General features: G+C 43.3%; 1 protein-coding gene across 3 annotated transcripts in view; it reads right to left on the bottom strand.

Moving 5' to 3' along the window:
- COL19A1 (collagen type XIX alpha 1 chain) overlaps positions 1–21283 on the bottom strand; it is a 1371841-nt gene that overhangs the window by 36930 nt on the left and 1313628 nt on the right. For all 3 annotated transcript variants that reach the window (XM_073626739.1, XM_073626741.1, XM_073626740.1), the window contains exon 50: positions 6796–6927. In XM_073626739.1, the coding sequence (XP_073482840.1) occupies positions 6796–6927 (132 nt within the window). The remainder of the gene's footprint in view (positions 1–6795; positions 6928–21283) is intronic.

The raw sequence follows: 21283 nt of genomic DNA, 5'->3' as shown, positions 1-21283 counted from the left end.
AAACACCCCCACAGCAGGATGCTGCCACCACCAGGCTTCACTGTTGGGACTGTTTTGGACAGGTGATGAGCAGTACCTGGTTTTCTCCACACATACCGCTTAGAATTAAGGCCAAAAAGTTCTATCTTGGTCTCATCAGACCAAAGAATCTTATTTCTCACCATCTTGGAGTCCTTCAGGTGTTTTTTTTAGCAAACTCCATGCGGGCTTTCATGTGTCTTGCACTGAGGAGAGGCTTCCGTTGGGTTTCTCTGCCATAAAGCCCCGACTGGTGGAGGGCTGCAGTGATGGTTGACTTTCTACAACTTTCTCCCATCTCCCAACTGCATCTCTGGAGCTCAGCCACAGTGATCTTTGGGTTCTTCTTTTCCTCTCTTCTCCCCCGATAGTTCAGTTTGGCCGGACGGCCAGCTCTAGGAAGGGTTCTGGTCATCCCAAACATCTTCCGTTTAAGGATTATGGAGGCCAGTGTGCTCTTAGGAACCTTAAGTGCAGCAGAAATTTTTTGTAACCTTGGCCAGATCTGTGCCTTGCCAAAATTCTGTCTCTGAGCTCTTCAGGCAGTTCCTTTGACCTCATGATTCTTATTTGCTCTGACATGCACTGTGAGCTGTAAGGTCTTATATAGACTGGTGTGTGGCTTCCTAATCAAGTCCAATCAGTATAATCAAACACAGCTGGACTCAAATGAAGGTGTAGAACCATCTCAAGGATGATGAGAAGAAATGGATAGCACCTGAGTTAAATATATGAGTGTCACAGCAAAGGGTCTGAATACTTAGGACCATGTGATATTTCAGTTTTTCTTTTTTAATAAAGCTGCAAAAATGTCAACAATTCTGTGATTTTCTGTCAATATGGGGTGCTGTGTGTACATCAATGAGGAAAAAAATGAACTTAAATGATTTTAGCAAATGGCTGCAATATAACAAAGAGTGAATAATTTAAGGGAGTCTGAATACTTTTCGTCCCCACTGTATATATATATATATATATATATATATATATATATATATATATATATATATATATACACTCTGCATTCAGTGTAGCCTATATATACAGTGCATTCCATGGTGTACAGTTTCTAATACAGTGCAGGCAGTGTACACAGTATCTAATACATTGTGTACAGTTTCTACTAGACTTCTGGTGGTGTACACAGTACACAATACAGTGCAGCCATAGTACAGTTGCTAATACAGTGCAGGTGGTGTACACAGTATCTAATACAGTATGTACAGTTTCTACTACACTTCTGGCGGTGTACACAGTACACAATACAGTGCAGCCATAGTACAGTTGCTAATACAGTGCAGGTGGTGTACACAGTATATAATACAGTGTGTACAGTTTCTACTACACTTCTGGTGGTGTACACATTACACAATACAGTGCATTTGTAGTACAGTTGCTAATACAGTGCAGGCAGTGTACACAGTATTTAATACAGTGTGTACAGTTTCTACTACACTTCTAGTGTGTATACAGTACACAATACAGTGCAGCCATAGTACAGTTGCTAATACAGTGCAGGCGGTGTACACAGTATCTAATACAGTGTGTACAGTTTCTACTAGACTTCTGGTGGTGTACACAGTACACAATACAGTGCAGCCATAGTACAGTTGCTTAAACAGTGCAGGTGGTGTACACAGTATCTAATACAGTGTGTACAGTTTCTACTACACTTCTGGTGGTGTACACAGTACACAATACAGTGCAGCCGTGGTACAGTTGCTAATACAGTGCAGGCGGTGTACACAGTATCTAATACAGTGTGTACAGTTTCTACTACACTTCTGGTGGTGTACACAGTACACAATACAGTGCAGCCATAATACAGTTGCTAATACAGTGCAGGCGGAGTACACAGTATCTAATACAGTGTGTACAGTTTCTACTACATTTCGGAATTGTAGGGGGAAATGTGGGGGCCGGAGGGAGGAACCACACATGCAGCTAGGAATGCAGGATTCAGACACAACTGGAAGTTTGTTGGATGTAAATATATATTGAGGTAGTGTAGCTCTGCAGCACAGTGAAGATTCCACTAATGAGTGCCAGAATAGGCAAATAAAAACTCTATTCCTTTACAGGAGCATTTTGGTTTAAATTTTTTAATATTTTTTTTAACAAGTTGGTAAGTTTAAGAGAGACAGTGTAATTAAATGCAGCAAATATTTGTGGCTAAACCACACATATTTATACTTAGTATAATGAAATAAACAATATGGAAGAGCAAGCATATAAACATATGAAAATCATATAAAGTTTACTAAGTTAAACGGTATAAGAAAAACCTCATAATATGCAGGTAATGAAAATACAGAATACTTTATGTATGTCATTGTAATAATGTTTAGCTGTGGATGATGATATTGATGCAACACAATATGTTCCTAAAAAGAACTAGACTGAGCTAACTAGTACATACTGGAGCTAAAAAATGCAAATAGGCAGTTAGGTTTTAAAAAGAGAACCATTTATCAGCTTTTCTAAATATAAATATTTGAATACTTAAATTTACTAAAAAAAAAAAAAAAACACCCTCTGGTCACATAACACCGACAGCCATCTTATGCAAACCTGACAAAATTCCTTTGCCCAACAAAGAAAAATACTTGTAAGCAATAGTATCTCTTATTAGTTGAACTCTAGATCTTCTTTACAAAATGTTTTTTTTTACAATACCAATTTTCAGGGAAATGGCCATAGGAGAACTGGCAATAGTACCAGTACTGGTAATGGACGCTTCCGACACATTGCCCAGTGCACTAGTGTAAGAAGTGCGAACGGGCATACGCAGGTCAGCAACGGTGCTAACATGCAAATGCGCGACGTCGCTAATTGCCGAACTCACATACGCACAATGTGACAGATGCGGCCACTTACTGGCCTATATGAGACTGCTGCTGAGCCCATCACATTGCTGGATTGTTGTCAGCCTTCCCGTGTTCCTGAGCCTCTGTGCATATTCTACTTGGATGACCTTGGAGTGACCCTGTTCCTGCTACCTGCCTCTTCCTCCTGTCAGATCTACAGTGTTTGACCCCTGGCCTGGCTTCCACTACGGTCTCCTACACACACCATGGCCAAGTGTTACTGAGGATTCCTAGAGACTTTGGCCCAGCTGTGTATCCTGCCTTATCCAGTATACTTCAGGTGACCACCGGCTCTACTATCCTGTACCCATCTGGCAACCTGTGCTTCTTTGGGCACTCCGCAAGGTACGTGACACCAATACAAGAAGCCATGAAAAATACTCAAATTATAATGTCTATTTTTTTTAAAGCAATTTTTTGAGCATGATACTATTCAGTCATCATAATCACAACTCACTATCAGCGATAACTGACATAAAATAATTTTAAAAAATTCCTGCCATGGAGTTTTAAAATAATCTTTTGACTTTCTAAACATGTCTTGTTTTTCAGGTTGCCCTTTTAGGGGGCATTAAGTTATTTTTATAAACATTGAACTCGGGGTAAATCTAGGGCATTTGCACCACATCATGTATTTTTGTGAACATAATGAATGTGCACTGGCATACATTTCAACATGTGCTGTATTGCAATGCATTTTTAACCACTTCAGCCCCGGAAGATTTGGCTGCTCAATGACCAGAGCATTTTTTGAGATTCGGCACTGCGTCGCTTTAACTGACAATTGCGTGGTCATCGCGACTGTCGGCCACAAGCATTGGCACCTCTGCAGTGCAGTGGGTGCACGCGCGCCTGCTGTGCCGCTTAAAGGAGTCAACGTATAGCTACAACGGCTCGCGGGATCGCGCCGGCCTGCCGCAGTATAATGACGACGGCTGGTTGGCTAGCGGTTAATATGCATTGTAATGATTTTTTTTTTCTTCTTGTTATTATTATCCACTGCAGCGTGTTTCAATGCTTTAGAGCATAACCATATGCTGTACGAAAAAATTTAACATGTTTTTTAGTACACACAAATGTCAACATGTGAACTAAAGCAATAGGACATAAGGCAAATTACTTTGCCTTTGTGCTGGGATTGCATTTGGCAATGTACCCCATCAATGCTTGTGTGAATAGGACTTTGAAGAATGCAAACATCTGATAAGTGACTGTGAAAACTAACCCCACTTTTATATTGCTCTAATTTTTTTTTTTTAGGAATCACAGTGTCAGTCTTTAAATGGTTCCACTTAAATCCATAAAACAATGTGACACGAAAACAGGCACCAAAATGTGCAGCAATTACCGTTTCTTTTCTTAAACTGGGAAAGCACTTAAATCCAGATGGACTTTTCACATAGGCCCTGAATTTTTCTGTGACTTGGAGCTATATCATAAACCACTTTAAAACTCCTGGGCAGGGCTCCAACAACCAATTGGCTGGTGTGTCAGACTGTTTTTTTTTTTTTTTTTTTGGGCAACCTGTGATCCTCTTTTTCCCTCTTTGCTACCCTTACAAGCAGACCTGAATGCACTACTTGACTGAGGCAAATTAGGTTAATATTGATAAATGTAAGATTATGGGGGGTAAAAACATGCATGCATCATACTTTCTAGGAGAGTACATCTTGGGGAATCAGTGATTGAGAAGGTTTTGGCTTTTCTGGTAGACATAATAATTTTCATAGACTTAATAAAAACATGCAAAGCTAAAGTGCAGTTTCTAAAGCAAGCAACATAGTTTCTTGTATTAAAAGAGGTATAGAACTAAGAGAGAGGGACATAAGCTTGCACCTGTACAAAACATACTCATCTTAAATATGCAGCTCAATTTTGGGCATCAGTTCACAAAAAAGGATGTTAGGGAAATGGAGAAAGTGCACAACTAAACAGCAACTAAACTGATAAGAGGCAGGGAGGACCTCAGCTATGAGGAAAGAATTACTGAACTGAATTTATAAATACATAAATGGTAGTGACTTGATGTCAAATTATTCACTTTAAGGTCCTTGCAAAGGGAAGGGGGGCACCGTTTGTGAAAAACAATATCAAACATGACACCCAGCGCAAACAGAGGTAGACCAGTGTACACCCCTCAAAGGTAAATGAACAAATTGTAATTTATAAAGATTCTTAAGGAAATGTTCATAAAAATAAGGTCCATATATAATCAACCTGATGGAGGAATACACTTTTACAGTGTCAGCAGTCTTTCTTTTAAGCATGTTCTGGATTCTTTCCGCCAATGACTATGTAATAATAGGAAACAGGGAGGGGGGGGGAGACTGCCACTGTCTAAGCATAATAGTGGTAGGAAAATAAACAAAAAAATGGATGACAAGTATTGCACTCACATACACATGGCTAAAACACACCATATCTATATGTTCAGTAGAGACATTAACAAACTTTACATGTGAGTGCATTTTTAATCATTTTATTTTTGTATATAATAAATAATATGGCACTTAAAGCAGCCCACTCTCCCTTTGTTTTGTTTTTTTTGTTCACTAAGTGCAGGAATGTAGAAAGTTTGCTCTGGAAAGAGAAGCCGCCATGTTATAATGTGCTTCCATAGTCAAGTCTGCTTTTTGTGATTTAAAGATGTTGAGTAAATTCTTACTTAAATGTACGCTGCTGTCTCTTAGAGGGAGGGAGATGTACAACCATACTTGCCCATCTTGTCCCTATGACATAGGGTTACTTCCTTTGTGCCACCTGAGTTCCTTTAACATACAGCAGCAATACTCGCTTCTGTACATGTGGTCAGTTAATATAGCTAGCTTAGTGTAGCTTCACTTATAGAAGCCCCCACTCCCTAAGGGCAATCAAGTCTACTGGTACTTGGTTGCCCCTAGGACATATACACAATGCTATTTCCATTGGCCAGGAAGCACAGGAGATTGAGCAAGGGGTGAGCAAAGAGTACCTTGTGGTACCAGAAGTACAGATGTCAGCAGAGGATAGCTGGGACTGATGCCTCAGCAGGAATGTGGTTAGTGGGATGTGCAAAAGGGTCAGTACAAGTGGCAAGGAGGGATATGGTCAGCAAAAAATTTAAATTTGGTCCTATGGCAGGCAGAAATGTCCTCAAATAACAGGAATCTGTTAGTTTAGGCAGCAGGCAAGACATGATCAGAATACAGGTGAAGTGTAATTCCAGGCAGCAGGCAGAAAAGCAGTCAGTAACCAGGCAAAAGGTCAGTACACAGGAGATCAGATACACAGAAATAGCAGCTAGTAAGGCACTTGACATAACCTATAACAAGTGTTAGATGTAGGGTTAAAGAGGTTTCAATGAGGTCTTGGATAGAAGGACCAATTGGGGTTGAAGGGAGGAGTGAGCAGAGGCTGGTACCTGGCAAAAGTATGGCAAAAGACTGAGCTGTGAACATACTATGACAATGTAGGCTGCTGTGGTCCATGGGTGGCCAAGAGGAGCATGAGGTCAGGTCTGGTTGTCTGAACAACAGAACGTGGATAGACATGACCATTTAAAACAACCAGAACTGCGTAAAAGGTGGGTGGACCAGTGTGGGAGTCCATCAGAAAAGGTAAGTCTTTACACTACAAATCTTGTTCCTTAGCCAAATCATACCTCTCTTCACTACCTACTTTTCTATTCTTTCTAATTTTAGCTAACTGTTGGTAAAATCTAGTATTTTGGACTGTCAATACATTTAGAAATTATGTCATAGAAAGACCATTGTATCTTACCTTAGGCCTCTGAGCTCTGCAAGAAGTAGTACAAGGCTTGTAATACTATGGTTTACAAGGCTATAGGAAGCAGGACCTGTCTATATTACATATGTGTGCCCCAAATTAATTTACAGTTCATCTTAAACGGTTATAGATAATTATACCTTACCTTGAGGACCTGGTGGCCCTGGATCTCCAGGTGGTCCTGGCAGTCCATCCTTTCCTGGTGGGCCAGGTTTTCCTTGAGCTGCTAGTAATGCAGCTGGTGTTTTTAGCTGAGATATTAAATCACTCATTTTGTCTGCAGAAATAAACACAAAAGGTGAGTTTTCCCTATCATACTTAAATAATATACACACAAGACTTTTAATGAATATTTTTGTGATTATTTACATGACATGCTGAAAACTTGAAGTTCATTTTTTTCCATCAGCAAAGCACACTCTGCTTTCTAAGTCATCTCAACCTCATGATTAAGATATGAACATTATATTCACATAAATTATATAGAGTCAAGAGCTGTGAAGAAAAACATCTACCACTGGGAGAACTGAAGATTTCATTATCACAGAATTTCAGATGACATTTTCACGTTTTTCCTGATTATGAATGCAGCTGAACTGGCAGAACAGTGAAAAAGTATATATTATGCTGACAAATATGTTACTGTTGAGTCATTGTTAACAAATGAGATTACTTTAGCCTAAATAAATACACTAATATGTAATGTAATGTAGTTTCCTAATAATGCTGAAATTTATTTTAAGGCAAACTGTAGTGCAGTGCAAAACTGTATTTTCAGAAAGAAATCAAGATGTCGCCATATTCACAATTTCACATATTTGCTGTGTCATATTTTATATTACATACTGTATATACTTTTGTAAGTGCCCCTTTCAACAGCTATTTTCATGTCAGCCAGCACAATCAACATCTTTAGATGCTATATGAAAACCAGTTGCAGGATGATCTGGCTGAAAAGTGCATCATTTTATAGAATAAAACATTTAGCTTAATAACACACACCCTCCAAAGCTGGCTATATGCATCTAGATATTTCTGTTCAGCCTGCATTAAAATGTAACAGGCTATTTTATCCATTCTACGCAGAATGGATGGATAAATATCCCATGGCTCTGCCAGCTGTCAAAATAGTTAAACAGTGGCTGCATCTGATTGGAAGCAATCACTATCTGACCAACAATTTTCTGCCCAGTTCCATTGATTTTGCTAAGTTACTAAGTTATGCCAGGTGGGAGGCAGGCAGTAGGACTACCCACTAACTGAATTTTCTATAGTTCATCAGAAACTGTCCGAAATGTGTTCTGTGTATGGCTAGCTTCAGATCCAAAGGGAGGAATTCATGAAGAGTGTCATACACACTCTTTAGAATTCTGTCGGGCCTCTGCACTGAAATTACTAGTGCTTGTGCCAGATTCATGCACCTGCCAGAATCTGGAACTGGAATCTGCCGAAGACTGGCACTGACACGCCTTCCTCAGTATGCTCCCTTCAATGAAACTGCTCTTGTCACACAGACGGCTTCTTGATTCTCCCAGATGACAGCTGAATGTGGCTGGAGAGAGCACCATGTGGGAAGCTCTCACATTCATAACCGATTCCAGCACAGGCATGCCCTACTGTGAGCACTGGGAAAAGGAATAGGACGCTTCTGTCAGGAAATGTCCTCCAGTTAACTGTACTAGATTATTGTCACATCAGCATCAGCTTCAACATCAAGGTTAAGGGGAGGAGGAAAGATTGGGGGAGTACTTGCAGCAGCACTTCAGGTAGAGGAAGCAACTCTGGAGGAAACTAAAGTAAAAAGAACAGAAGGCACTTCATAAAAAGCGGTAAAAACATTTACAATGTAGTAGATCAAATGAGCATCTCAGTCAGCATAATAGGCATCCTGTAGAGTCCTTCGCCTCTAGGGGGAGGGAGAGCTGTCCTGCAGCTGTGACAGGAGAAGGAGAAGCGAGGAAGCAAGAAAGTTGATGGACTTCTGTAACCACGCTGAAACGTATAGGCTGGAGCTTGAGTCAAGGGGCGGTAATGTGTTTTGGAGCATGAGCAATTTGTTTTTTCATCAGACCTCCAGAGGTCTGATGAAGGAGCAAATTGCTCATGCCCTGAAAAGGGTTACCACCCTGAAATAAGAATTAGTATAGAGTCTTTAGACAGGGCAGCCTACAGGTCTAAGCAGACCTAAAATGTCTCATGGTAAGCCAGGAGGCTGAATAATTGGATGTGTACTACATTGTGCTGTGACAGATAACCTGTAAGAAAAACTGTCTTTTTTCATGTTTGATATGACAGAGATGAATAAACATGGGCAGAAATCCATGAAATCAGGCTCTGGAATAAATGATCAGAGTGGAATGAGTGACCCTTATCAGACATATCAGTACAACATTTTCATTAGACAAAAGGGAACTGCAAAGTAGGCTCTATTGGTTGTGTCTTTAGCTAACTTATATCATAAACTACATGTATAAATGTACAGTATCTCACAAAAGTGAGTACACCCCTCACATTTTTGTAAAATGTTTTATTATATCTTTTCATGTGACAACACTGAAGGAATGACACTTTGCTACAATGTAAAGTAGTGAGTGTACAGCTTGTATAACAGTGTAAATTTGCTGTCCCCTCAAAATAACTCAACACACAGCCATTAATGTCTAAACCACTGGCAACAAAAGTGAGTACACCCTTAAGTAAAAATGTCCAAATTGGGCTCAATTAGCCAATTTCCCTCCCCAGTATCATGTGACTCGTTAGTGGTACAAGGTCTCAGGTATGAATGGGGAGCAGGTGTGTTAAATTTGGTGGCCAATCGCTCTTACTCTCTCATACTGGTCAATGGAAGTTCAACATGGCACCTCATGGCAAAGAACTCTGAGGATCTGAAAAAAAGAATTGTTGCTCTACATAAAGATGGCCTAGGCTAAAAGAAGATTGCCAAGACCCTGAAAGTGAGCTGCAGCACGGTTGCCAAGACCGGGAAGGTTCCACTCAGAACAGGCCTCACCATGGTCGACCAAAGAAGTTGAGTGCATGTGCTCAGCGTCTTATCCAGAGGTTGTCTTTGGGAAATAGAGGTATGAGTGCTGCCAGCATTGCTGCAGAGGTTGAAGGGGTGGGAGGTCAGCCTGTCAGTGCTCAGACCAAAAACCACACGCTGCATCAAATTGGTCTGCATGGCTGTCATCCCAGAAGGAAGCCTCTTCTAAAGATGATGCTGTTAGGATTAAGTTCACCTGCTGGTGACACTATCCTGTTCTGGGCTGTTTGCTGCAGCTCCAGTGTCCACCAGCAGATGTCTCCCAGGAGCCAGCAGGCTGGGGTAATCAGGCAAATTAGTGTTCAGCTGCTGGGGGCTACTTAAGGCTTCTCCCCCCTTCCCTTGGCGCGTCACGATTCTGGTCTCTTCCTTGCTGCCTGTTGTTCATGCTTAGCCTGGTCTAGTCTGCTCCCCTCTGCCCTGTTCCTGTCTTGCTCCCTGCTCTTGTACCTAATAGTGATTCCCTTCCTTGTATCCCTGCATTCCCTGTACCCTTGTATGTAGTTGTATTTAGTCTTTGGTTTAGTTCTTTAGTACATAGACATTAGTTGGTTTAATTTATTTTGTTTGCTCTAGTGGTTTATGTTCTCACTGGTTGCTGTGTATGTGTATTAGTGTGGTTCACTGTAAATAAATATCACCTTAAAGATATATACTTTGATTGTTTGGTCTCAGATCCCTTGACATAATCGTGACGCCCACCAATGACCAGATCAGCTACACTTGGGAACTGGGAGCCAGTTGCTTTGGATTTTTGCTTTTCCTTTGTCAATATGCTCAGAGTGAAGGTTATTTGCCCTGTGCAACTTGCAGTAGAGGATAAGGATTTGTGTCATTCACTTTGGCAGGATCTCACTGAGGAAGAGCTGCTTGGAAGCATTTTGACAGCACATGCTTTAGCTGTTGAGGGTAGATTTTCACTTAGTGAAGTACAACCTTTGATTCAGGTCTGTTCTAAGCTACTATTTTAGTTTACCTCTCAGGGCCAGGATGTTTCACTCCTTCATTTACTATGTACCAGGCTGGATTTTTGGGATGGTTGCTGAAATATTGTGCAGGTTCTTTTGTTCACCGGTATTTAGCCTGTTCACAACAGGTGTTTGATTGTAATGCTTCTGTGCGCTGTTTAATTGAACAATGTGAGCAAGGGAGAGACAAAGTGACTTTAGTTCAACCTGTACTACAGGCTTGGTCAGAGATCATGTCCCCAGTGCTAGATGAGTCACATAAAGTCAGAGCTTCAGCTAGGAATCAAGAATCTCTTTCTCTGTTACCCTTAGCAACCACAGCTGCTACTGAGTAACCACACTTCCTCTGTATGCAATCCATCGAAAGCTCCCCCTGCAGTGCCGTTACCCAAAGCAACATCTCAGGCCTCTTCCTGTATTTCAGCTACTCTTCCCTCTATTCTTCTCAATACTGTTACTACCTCTCCATCAGCAGTATACTCTGGCCAGCACAATGCAACTACGTGAACAACTCCAGTATCCAAGCCAAAGAAAAAGAAACAAAACTTTTCTCCTGCTCTTATAACTCTGCCACTATCCATATTGCCTGCGAATCCTTTGCCCATCGATCCAGTGCCTGCTGCCCAGTCTGATGTGATGCTGACTGCTGCCAATGCGATCCAGTCCTCCTCCATGCAGTCGACTGCTGCTGATGCAATTCTATCCTCCTCCATGCAGAAAACTGCTGCTGATGCGATCCAGTCCTCCTCCATGCAGACGACTGCTGCTGATGCGATCCAGTCCTCCTCCATGCAGATGACTGCTGCTGATGAGATCCAGTCCTCCTCCATGCTGATGACTGCTGCAGATGCGATCCAGTTCTCCTCCATGCTGATGACTGCTACTGGTGCTATCCAGTCCTCCTCTGTGCTAACTGCTGCCGATGTGATCCAGTCCTCCTCCATGTTGCTGCCTGCTGATGGTGTCCATGCCTCCTCCATGCTGATGCTGCCTGCTGATGGGGTCAATGCCTCCTCCACGCTGATGCCGCCTGCTGATGGGGTCCATGCCTCCTCCATGCTGATGCTGCCTGCTGATGGGGTTCATGCCTATTCCATGTAGATGCCGCCTGCTGATGGGGTCCATGCCTCCTCCATGCTGATGCTGCCTGCTGATGGGGTTCATGCCTATTCCATGTTGATGCCGCCTGCTGATGGGGTCCATGCCTCCTCCATGCTGAAGCCGCCTGCTGATAGGGCCCATGCCTCCTCCATGCTGCTGACGCTTGTCGATTGGCTTCATGCCTCCTCCATGCTGCCGTCTGTTGCCAAGCCCGCCACGGGTGACCTGCCATCTGTTGCCAAGCTTGCCGTGGCTGGTTCCCGGGCTGCCGCAGCCCCGCTGGACTATGCTGGTTCCTGGGCTGCTGCCCAGTATGATTTGCCCACTGCCCAGCCTTTTGATCTTGTGCCCGCTGCCCAGCTTGTTGATCTTTTGCCCACTGCTCAGCCTGTTAATCTGGTGCCTGCTGCCCAGCCTGCTGATTTCGGGGCTGTCGACCCTCTGGACCAGGGCCGTCTTTAGCGCAGGGCAAATGGGGCACTTGCCCTGGGCCCAATCTTTGTTGGGGGGCCCGTGCTAGCCGTGAATTGGGGCCCCGATCACAGCTTTGCAGAGTGCACAGAGGACACGGGAGGATGTATTCCTCGCTAGCCAGCTGAGAGGGGCGGGGCCGGGAGCTCCACTGATGCTCTGACCCCGCCCACGTGCAGCCTGTGTACTGGGAATAGAGCGCCTGTAGTGAGAGCCAGTGATCGGAGTGCGAGTGTCATTGGAGCTCCCGGCCCCGCCCCCTCTATAGTGGCTGGTGAATACAGAGGTCCGGGGGCGGGGCCGGCAGCTCCAATGACACTCCCACTCTGATCACTGGCTCTCACTACAGGTGCTCTATTCCCAGTACACAGGCTGCACGTGGGCGGGGTCAGAGCGTCAGTGGAGCTCCCGGCCCCACCCCTCTCAGCTGGCTAGCGAGGAATACATCCTCCCGTGTCCTCTGTGCGCTCTGCAAAGCTGTCATCGGGGCCCCAATTCACGGGTGATGTGGGCCCAGGGCCCACCCAACAAAGCATCAGTGGAGCTCCCAGCTGCTTTAGTGAGAGCAGAGAGTGGAAGCCCCGCCCACAGTCTTGAATGTATGTAGTGAGTTTGGCTGGCCAGGTATGTCCTTACAACCATAAAATGCCTGACTGTTTAAACCCTGAGCTGTGTTATTTAACTGTAAAGCTGTGCATTGCTGAAAGTTCTCTGACCATCTCCTGTATAATGTCTGCAGTCTCTGGTAATCTCCTGCAGTATGTCCGCAGTCTCTGATTGTCTCCTGCAGTATGTCCGCAGTCTCTGATTGTCTCCTGCAGTATGTCCGCAGTCTCTGAGTGTCTCCTGCAGTATGTCCGCAGTCTCTGAGTGTCTCCTGCAGTATGTCCGCAGTCTCTGATTGTCTCCTGCAGTATGTCCGCAGTCTCTGAGTGTCTCCTGCAGTATGTCCGCAGTCTGATTGTCTCCTGCAGTATGTCCGCAGTCACTGGTAATCTCCTGCAGTATGTCCTCAGTCCCTGATTGTCTTCTGCAGTATGTCCGCAGTCTCTGAACCTCTCCTGTAGTATGTGTATTAATGTGCCCCTTTACTTGCTCAATTATTTGGGATTGCTCCACTGCTCAGTGAGAGGTAATGATCTGCATGAACCTCTAGCAACCAATCAGCAAACAGTAGTGATCTGCTTTAATCTCTAGCAACCAATCAGTAAGTGCTAATGATGTGCTGTAACCCCTAGCAACCAATTAGTGAGCGCTAATAATGTACATTAACCTCTAGCAACCAATCGGCAAGCAGAAATTATGTGTTGTAACCTCTAGAAACCAGCCATTGAGCAGTAATGATAGGCTGTAACCTCTGGCAAACAATTGCAATCGCTGCGTGATCTGCTGCAGTAAACTGATTTTGAGTCTACCTGCTATTTTTTGTATGTCTCAGAATGGAGGGGGGGCCCCAAGAAAATGTTTGCCCAGGGCCCAATCAAAATTAAAGACGGCCCTGCTCTGGACTATGCTGTCACTGGGACTGCTGCCCCTCTGGACTATTCTGATTCCGGGGCTGCCGCCCCGCTGGACTATGCCAAATCCCTACTTGCTGTTAAGCTGGACTCTGTTGACCAGGTTAAACTCCCAGCTACTGATGTGTCTGAGGCTTCTAAAATTCCAGTGTTATGTGGCCTAAAGGGGTTGTCTGGGTGGGTTAAAATCCCTACTCTTGCTAATCCTGAGTAGCTTTTTGCGGCCAGCGGATCCTGTTGTGCCAAGGCCAGGAGGTCCAGATCTCCATTTTGAACTTGAGAGCCACATCTGCTGTTACAGCCCAGGTATTAGAGGTCCTATGGGAAAGGACAGTGTTCCGTTTGAACTTTGTCCTGACCCAGGGGTCATCTCTGCGATCCCTGGTGCATTTGGGGACCCGAGTGGGATAACCTATGCTCTGGGTAGACCCGAGGGACAGGTAAAGTGCAGAGCGGCCTCTGGCAACAGAGGGAGAGAGGGTCCAGTTTTGAAGGAATGCCCTGGTGACAGGGTACCTGCACAGACCAGGGACTCTGGTATTGTGCTGTTGGGTTTCCTTTGCTGTCCCAGCATTGGGACACAGGCTGCTTTTGAGAATGAGCTTTTGGTGTTGCTCCTCCTTGGGGATCTGACCAGCAGAGAACCCAGTCAGTTTTGGGAGTTTGGGCGGCGGAGTTCTCACCAGGCCTTCAGACATGGACAGTGGAGTGCTCAGTCGGCTTGCAGACCCTGGTGGTGGGGCCCTATGGAGTGTCCACAGGCCGCTCCTTAAGGGGGAATCTGTTAGGATAAAGTTCACCTGCTGGTGGCCCTATCCTGTTCTGGGCTATTTGCTGCAGCTCCTGTGTCCACCAGCAGGTGTCTCCCAGGAGCCAACAGGCTCAGGCAATCAGGCAAATTAGTGTTCAGCTGCTGGGGGGCTACTTAAGGCTTCTCCTCCCTTCCCCTCATGTTTAGCCTGATCTAGTCTGCTCCCCTCTGCCTTGTTCCTGTCTTGCTCCCTGCTCTTGTACCCATTCGTGATACCCTTCCTTGTATCTCTGCATTCCCTGTACCTTGTATATAGTTGTATTTAGTCTTTAGTTTAGTTCTTTAGTATATAGACAGTAGTTAGGTTAATTTATTTTGTTTGCTGTAGTGGTTTATGTTCTCACTGGTTGCTGTGTATGTGTATTAGTGCGTTTCACTGTAAATAAATGTCACTTTAAAGATATATACTTTGATTGTTTTGTCTCAGTTCCCTTTTGTATCTACGTGTCTGGTCTCCTTAGCTGCTGATCCTGACAGATGCTCAAGAAATCCCGCAAACAGTTTGCTGAAGACAAGCAGACTAAGGACATGTCTGCTTGTCCTGTGATCTGATGAGACCAAGATAAACTTTTTTGATTCAGATGGTGTTAAGCCTGTGTGGCGGCAATGAGGTGAGAAGTACAAAGACACGTGTGTCTTGCCAACAGTCAAGCATGGTGATGGGAGTGTCATGGTCTGGGGCTGCATGAGTGCTGCCGGCACTGGGGGCTATAGTTCATTGAGGGAACCATGAATGCCAACATGTACGTGACATACTAAAGCTGAGCATGATCCCCTCCCTTTGGAGACTGGGCTGCAGGGCAGTATTTCAACATGATAACAACCCCAAACACACCTCCAAGATGACCACTGCCTTGCTAAAGAAGCTGAGGGTAAAGGTGATGGACTGGCCAAGCATGTCTCCAGACCTAAACCCTATTGAGCCCCTGGGGGTCATCCTCAAACGGAAGGTGGAGGAGCTCAAGGTCTCTAACATCCACCAGCTCTGTGATGTCGTCATGGAGGAGTGGAAGAGGACTCCATTGGCACCATGTGAAGCTCTGGTGAACTCCATGCCCTAGAGCAGGGGTCTCAAACTGGCGGCCCTCCAGCTGTTGTGAAACTACAAGTCCCATGAGGCATTGCAAGGCTGACAGTTACAAGTATGACTTCCAAAGGCAGAGGCTTGATGGGACTTGTAGTTTCACAACAGCTGGAGTGCCGCCAGTTTGAGACCCCTGCCCTAGATCAGTGATGGTGAACCTTGGCACCCCAGATGTTTTGGAACTACATTTCCCATGATGCTCAACTACACTGCAGAGTGCATGAGCATCATGGGAAATGTAGTTCCAAAACATCTGGGGTGCCAAGGTTTGCCATCACTGCCCTAGAGAGTTAATGCAATGCTGGAAAATAATTGGTGGCCACACAAAATATTGACACTTTGGGCCCAATTTGGACATTTTCACTCAGGGGTGTACTCACTTTTGTTGCCAGTGGTTTAGACTATAATGGCTGTATATTAAGTAATTGTGAGGGGACAGCAAATTTACACTGTTATACAAGCTGTACACTCACTACTTTACATTGTAGCAAAGTGTAATTTCTTCAGTGTTGTCACATGAAAAGATATAATAAAATATTTACAAACATGTGAAGGGTGTACTCACTTTTGTGAGATACTGTATATATATATCGACAAGCTTAAAAGTTGGCTAAAAATAAAATTGTCCTCAAATCATTATGCCCTGTACACACAGTCGGATTTTCCGATGGAGAAAGTGCGATCGGATTATGTTGTTGGAAATTCCGGTCATGTGTGGGCTCCATCGGACTTTTTCCTTCTGGATTTCCGACACAGAAAGTTTGAGAGCAGGATATAAAATTTTCCGACAACAAAATCCAATCCTTTAAATTCCGATTGTGTGTAGACAAATCCGACGCAGATAGTGCCACACATGCTCAGAATAAATTAAGAGATGAAAGCTATTGGCTATTGCCCTGTTTATAGTCCCGACGTACTCGTGTTTTACGTCACCGCGTTCAGAATGATCGGATTTTCCGACAACTTTGTGCGACCATGTGTATGCAAGACAAGTTTGAGCCAACATCCGTCTGAAAAAATCTGTTGGATTTTGTTGTCGGAATGTCCGTTCAATGTCCGATCATGTGTACAGGGCATTACAGTTTCCCTTGAAACTGTTTTGTATATAGGGATGGGTCAAATATCTAAAGAGCCCTGCCAGTAACGTAAAGTTTATGTTCCAGATACCTTATCAAACCATTTGTTTATTAAGGATACAATAGGTGCCCTTATTTATTGTTCCATCTTAATTTAAGCTAAAACCATATTTTAGGAGCTATTCATACATAAATCTAGGAAATTACTAACAAGGCTCACAAATGTTTTCTTGCCAGTGTAAATAACTGGTACTAGATACAAGAGCCATTGTTTACTGAGAAGCTTGGCGTAAAATGTTCATAGTCACTTTTTTTACTGTTTTTCTGATTCTAAACTGAATATCATATCATAAAATAAAACTGTTCCGAGCCTTTGCTAATGGAAGGATTTAGCTGAATTAGCCAGTTTTCCAAATTGTGTTAGGCTAAAGCTTTCCATAGCAACTAGGGATAAATGCAAAACATAAGAGTGGCTTTCATCTGCAATTACCAGCAAGATTTTGGAACTGATCTATGCTGTTTAAGTGGATAGTCTTCTCCCTAGGATAAAAAGCATGATAGAAAAATGTGGTGTGTTGCTTAGCTCCATAAGCTTTCAATATGCTTGAAGATTATATATTCAGCAGGCGCAACTGCATAAATAACTGATGCCCAGGAAAAATTCTGTCTTTGAGGATCATTTCCTTAAACTTAGTTACCTTTTTAATAAGTCATTCAAAAACACAATTCTCTATATTGAATTATCTACATGGATAGTGATGAGATAGGACATCATGCTCAGAAACAGTTGCACAGTTCGGTGACTGTTAGTCATAAGGGCCATTAAATAAGGATTTCTGTGCAGAGCAGATGCAGCTAGAAAATGCACCTGAGTATACACAGCATGTGTGAGCCCAAAACACAATAAACTGTAAATACATAGCACTAGTAACAAATGATCTAGTCACAGTAAATTGCTTTTAGAGGAATTTTAAATACAATATACAACGTAAATAAAAGTACATTTTGATGATGCACTGTATTCCACTGTTCCTGTTATTGCACTGCTGAAGGTATGTCCCTAGCTAAGACATATACAGTATACAGTGAGGACGGAAAGTATTCAGACTCCCTTAAATTTTTCACTCTTTTTTATATTGCAGCCATTTGCTAAAATCATTTAAGTTCATTTTTTTCCTCATTAATGTACACACAGCACCCCATATTGACAGAAAAACACAGAAATGTTAACATTTTTGCAGATTTATTAAAAAAGAAAAACTGAAATATCACATGGTCCTAAGTATTCAGACCCTTTGTTGTGACACTCATATATTTAACTCGGGTGCTTTCCATTTCTTCTGATCATCCTTGAGATGGTTCTACACCTTCATTTGAGTCCAGCTGTGTTTGATTATACTGATTGGACTTGATTAGGAAAGCCACACACCTGTCTATGTAAGACCTTACAGCTCACAGTGCATGTCAGAGCAAATGAGAATCATGAGGTCAAAGGAACTGCCTGAAGAGCTCAGAGACAGAATTGTGGCAAGACACAGATCTGGCCAAGGTTACAAAAAAAATTCTGCTGCACTTAAGGATCCTAAGAGCACAGTGGCCTCCATAATCCTTAAATGGAAGATGTTTGGGAGACGACCAGAACCCTTCCTAGAGCTGACCGTCTGGCCAAACTGCTATCGGGGGAGAAGAACCTTGGTGAGTGAGGTAAAGAAGAACCCAAAGATCACTGTGGCTGAGCTCCGGAGATGCAGTCAGGAGATGGGAGAAAGTTGTAGAAAGTCAACCATCACTGCAGCCCTCCACCAGTCGGGGCTTTATGGCAGAGAGGCCCGACGGAAGCCTCTCCTCAGTGCAAGACACATGAAAGCCCGCATGGAGTTTGCTAAAAAAACACCTGAAGGACTCCAAGATGGTCTGATGAGACCAAGATAGAACTTTTTGGCCTTAATTCTAAGCAGTATGTGTGAAGAAAACCAGGCACTGCTCATCACCTGTCCAATACAGTCAAAACAGTGAAGTATGGTGGTGGTTTTTCAGCTGCAGGGACAGGACGACTCATTGCAATTGGGGCAAAGATGAATGCGGCCAAGTACAGGGATATCCTGGACGAAAACCTTCTCCAGAGTGCTCAGGACCTCAGACTGGGCCGAAGGTTTACCTTCCAAAAAGACAATGACCCTAAACGCACAGCTAAAATAACGAAGGAGTGGCTTCACAACAACTCTGTGACTGTTCTTGAATGGCCCAGCCAGAGCCCTGACTCAAACCCAATTGAGCATCTCTGGAGAGACCTAAAAATGGCTGTCCACCAACGTTTACCATCCAACCTGACTGAACTGGAGAGGATCTGCAAGGAGGAATGATGGCAGAGGATCCCCAAATCCAGGTGTGAAAAACTTTGCATCTTTCCCAAAAAAGACTCATGGCTGTATTAGATCAAAAGGGTGCTTCTACTAAATACTGAGCAAAGGGTCTGAATACTTAGAACCATGTGATATTTCAGTTTTTCTTTTTAAATAAATCTGCAAAAATGTCAACAATTCTGTGTTTTTCTGCCAATATGGGGTGCTGTGTGTACATTAATGAGGAAAAAAAAATAACTTAAATGATTTTAGCAAATTGCTGCAATATAACAAAGAGTGAAAAATTTAAGGGGGTCTGAATACGTTCCGTCCCCACTGTATATCAAACACTGAATAGTATAGTATAGAATAGTGTGTGTGTGTGTGTGTGTGTGGGGGGGGGGGGTTATGTCTTCAAAATAACAAAATATGGTGAAGTATGAAAAAAATGTAGTTCAATCAATGTAGTAAGCATGTTTCTATTTTCCTTGAAGTTATGTTAATCTGAAGTTGAGCCTTTGAGTTTGTTTGCTGTTGGAGACCATTGTTTTGCTGCTGACAATCTATTTAGGTTGAATAAAGTCTGTCTTTTTTAAGAAACCTGAGTTGTACATTGCTGCTGACCCCCTGAATATACCATTTTGTGCTAGAACAGGCAAAGACTTTTCAAAAAACTGATATTTAAAGGGAGAGAGCCCCTCTTTAAAGTCAGAAATTGAGCATATATTACACAACAGCAAATGACTATGGCACTGCAGAATAACATATTCTGAATAAGAGGAACAGCAAAGAAATATAGAGGTCCAGATAACTACCATGAGAAAAATGACAGTAGCACAATTAAAGCATACTTCTGTTTTTTTTTAATTATGTTAACCTAAAGAGAAACCCTCAAATTTGCTGTTTTTGGGACTCTCACCGTGTTTCTGACAAGCCATTTAACCTGAAATAAATCCTGTTTTGCTTAAGAGGCCTGTGGCGTGTGATCCTGCTGACCTCCTGAGAACCCATAGGCATGTGGTACAGTAAGCGGTAGGAAACAAGCTAACTGTAAATTTGGAAGCCTCTTAGAACTTTTGCACATTGTGTATCTACAGCTGCCCGCCCCCTGCTTTGTGAGTCTGTGGAAAATCATTTTCATCTCTGAGTTTTACAAGGATATTTTATAGGATATTTGGCTTTTAATAAACAGCTACAACTTATGTAAGAGGTTCGGTTTCACCTCTGTATATCACTTGAGGCCAGTCACTTCACTGGGTATAGTTGATGGTTTATAGCCACTTTAACTAAGGATGAAAGTATCTGTTTTGAAGTCAGCTAAACTTGATGTGTCAGGTTCCAAATGATACTAAGCCGTTGTAGAAGGCCAACTCAGGGTACCCCTTGGTCTAAGCTCCAGCCTGCTTCTTCACCAGGGCCCCTGATGGTGGAGAAGGAATTGCAGCAGACTGGAACCGGTTTGTTGCCCCGGGTACACCCAGCTGAAGATGCATAGAACACTTGTTTGTGCAGAGTACAGATGGCAGGAGGCAGAGGAGGATCTAAACAAAGACCCGAGGTCAAGGCATGTGGTGGACGGGCAGGCGAAACAGTAGATGAAGCCAGGATTGGTACAGGGGAAGTCAGACACAGAATACAAGTAACATGTGGGAAAGCAGGAGCACAGAGAAACTAGGAAGTTGCTCAGGCAACACGTGTTGCATTGAGCATGTCTGTATATAGGGAAAAAGATTTCGGGGGGGGGGGGGAACCAGGAAGTGATAAAAGGAAAAGGGATATCCACAGTAGAGCAGGTAAAGCTCATAGGTGAACACAGAAGCCAGCAGCATATGTGAGTAGAATCACAGGTCTACAAAACTACTGCAGCAAGGAGGTAAGAATTTCACAAGCAGGAAACTGGCTTCCCAAATCAAGACATTAAGTTAGCACTGAACCCTATTGACATTTATTGAACCAATTATGGTCAATGACATCACATCACCCAAAATGCTCCAAGCTGTGTTTACATTACCAAAGTGCTGAGGATCTCTCCTTTAGTGTGGAGATAAATTAATAAAAAAAAAAAATGTAATGTGTACTTTCTTTAAATTAAAGGACTTTGTCAAGTGAACTGTGTGCTTATTTAATTTTAACTCCTTCTCAAAATGTGTAATGAGGGGTAGTGCACCTTTTATTCAATTACATAGGGGAGGGCAGGTATTCGGGGGCCCCCTTATTATA

The sequence above is a fragment of the Aquarana catesbeiana genome, linkage group LG04, assembly GCF_042186555.1.
Source record: "Aquarana catesbeiana isolate 2022-GZ linkage group LG04, ASM4218655v1, whole genome shotgun sequence".
NCBI classification, from domain to species: Eukaryota; Metazoa; Chordata; class Amphibia; order Anura; family Ranidae; genus Aquarana; species Aquarana catesbeiana.
This window is presented reverse-complemented; position numbering and strand designations above follow the sequence as displayed.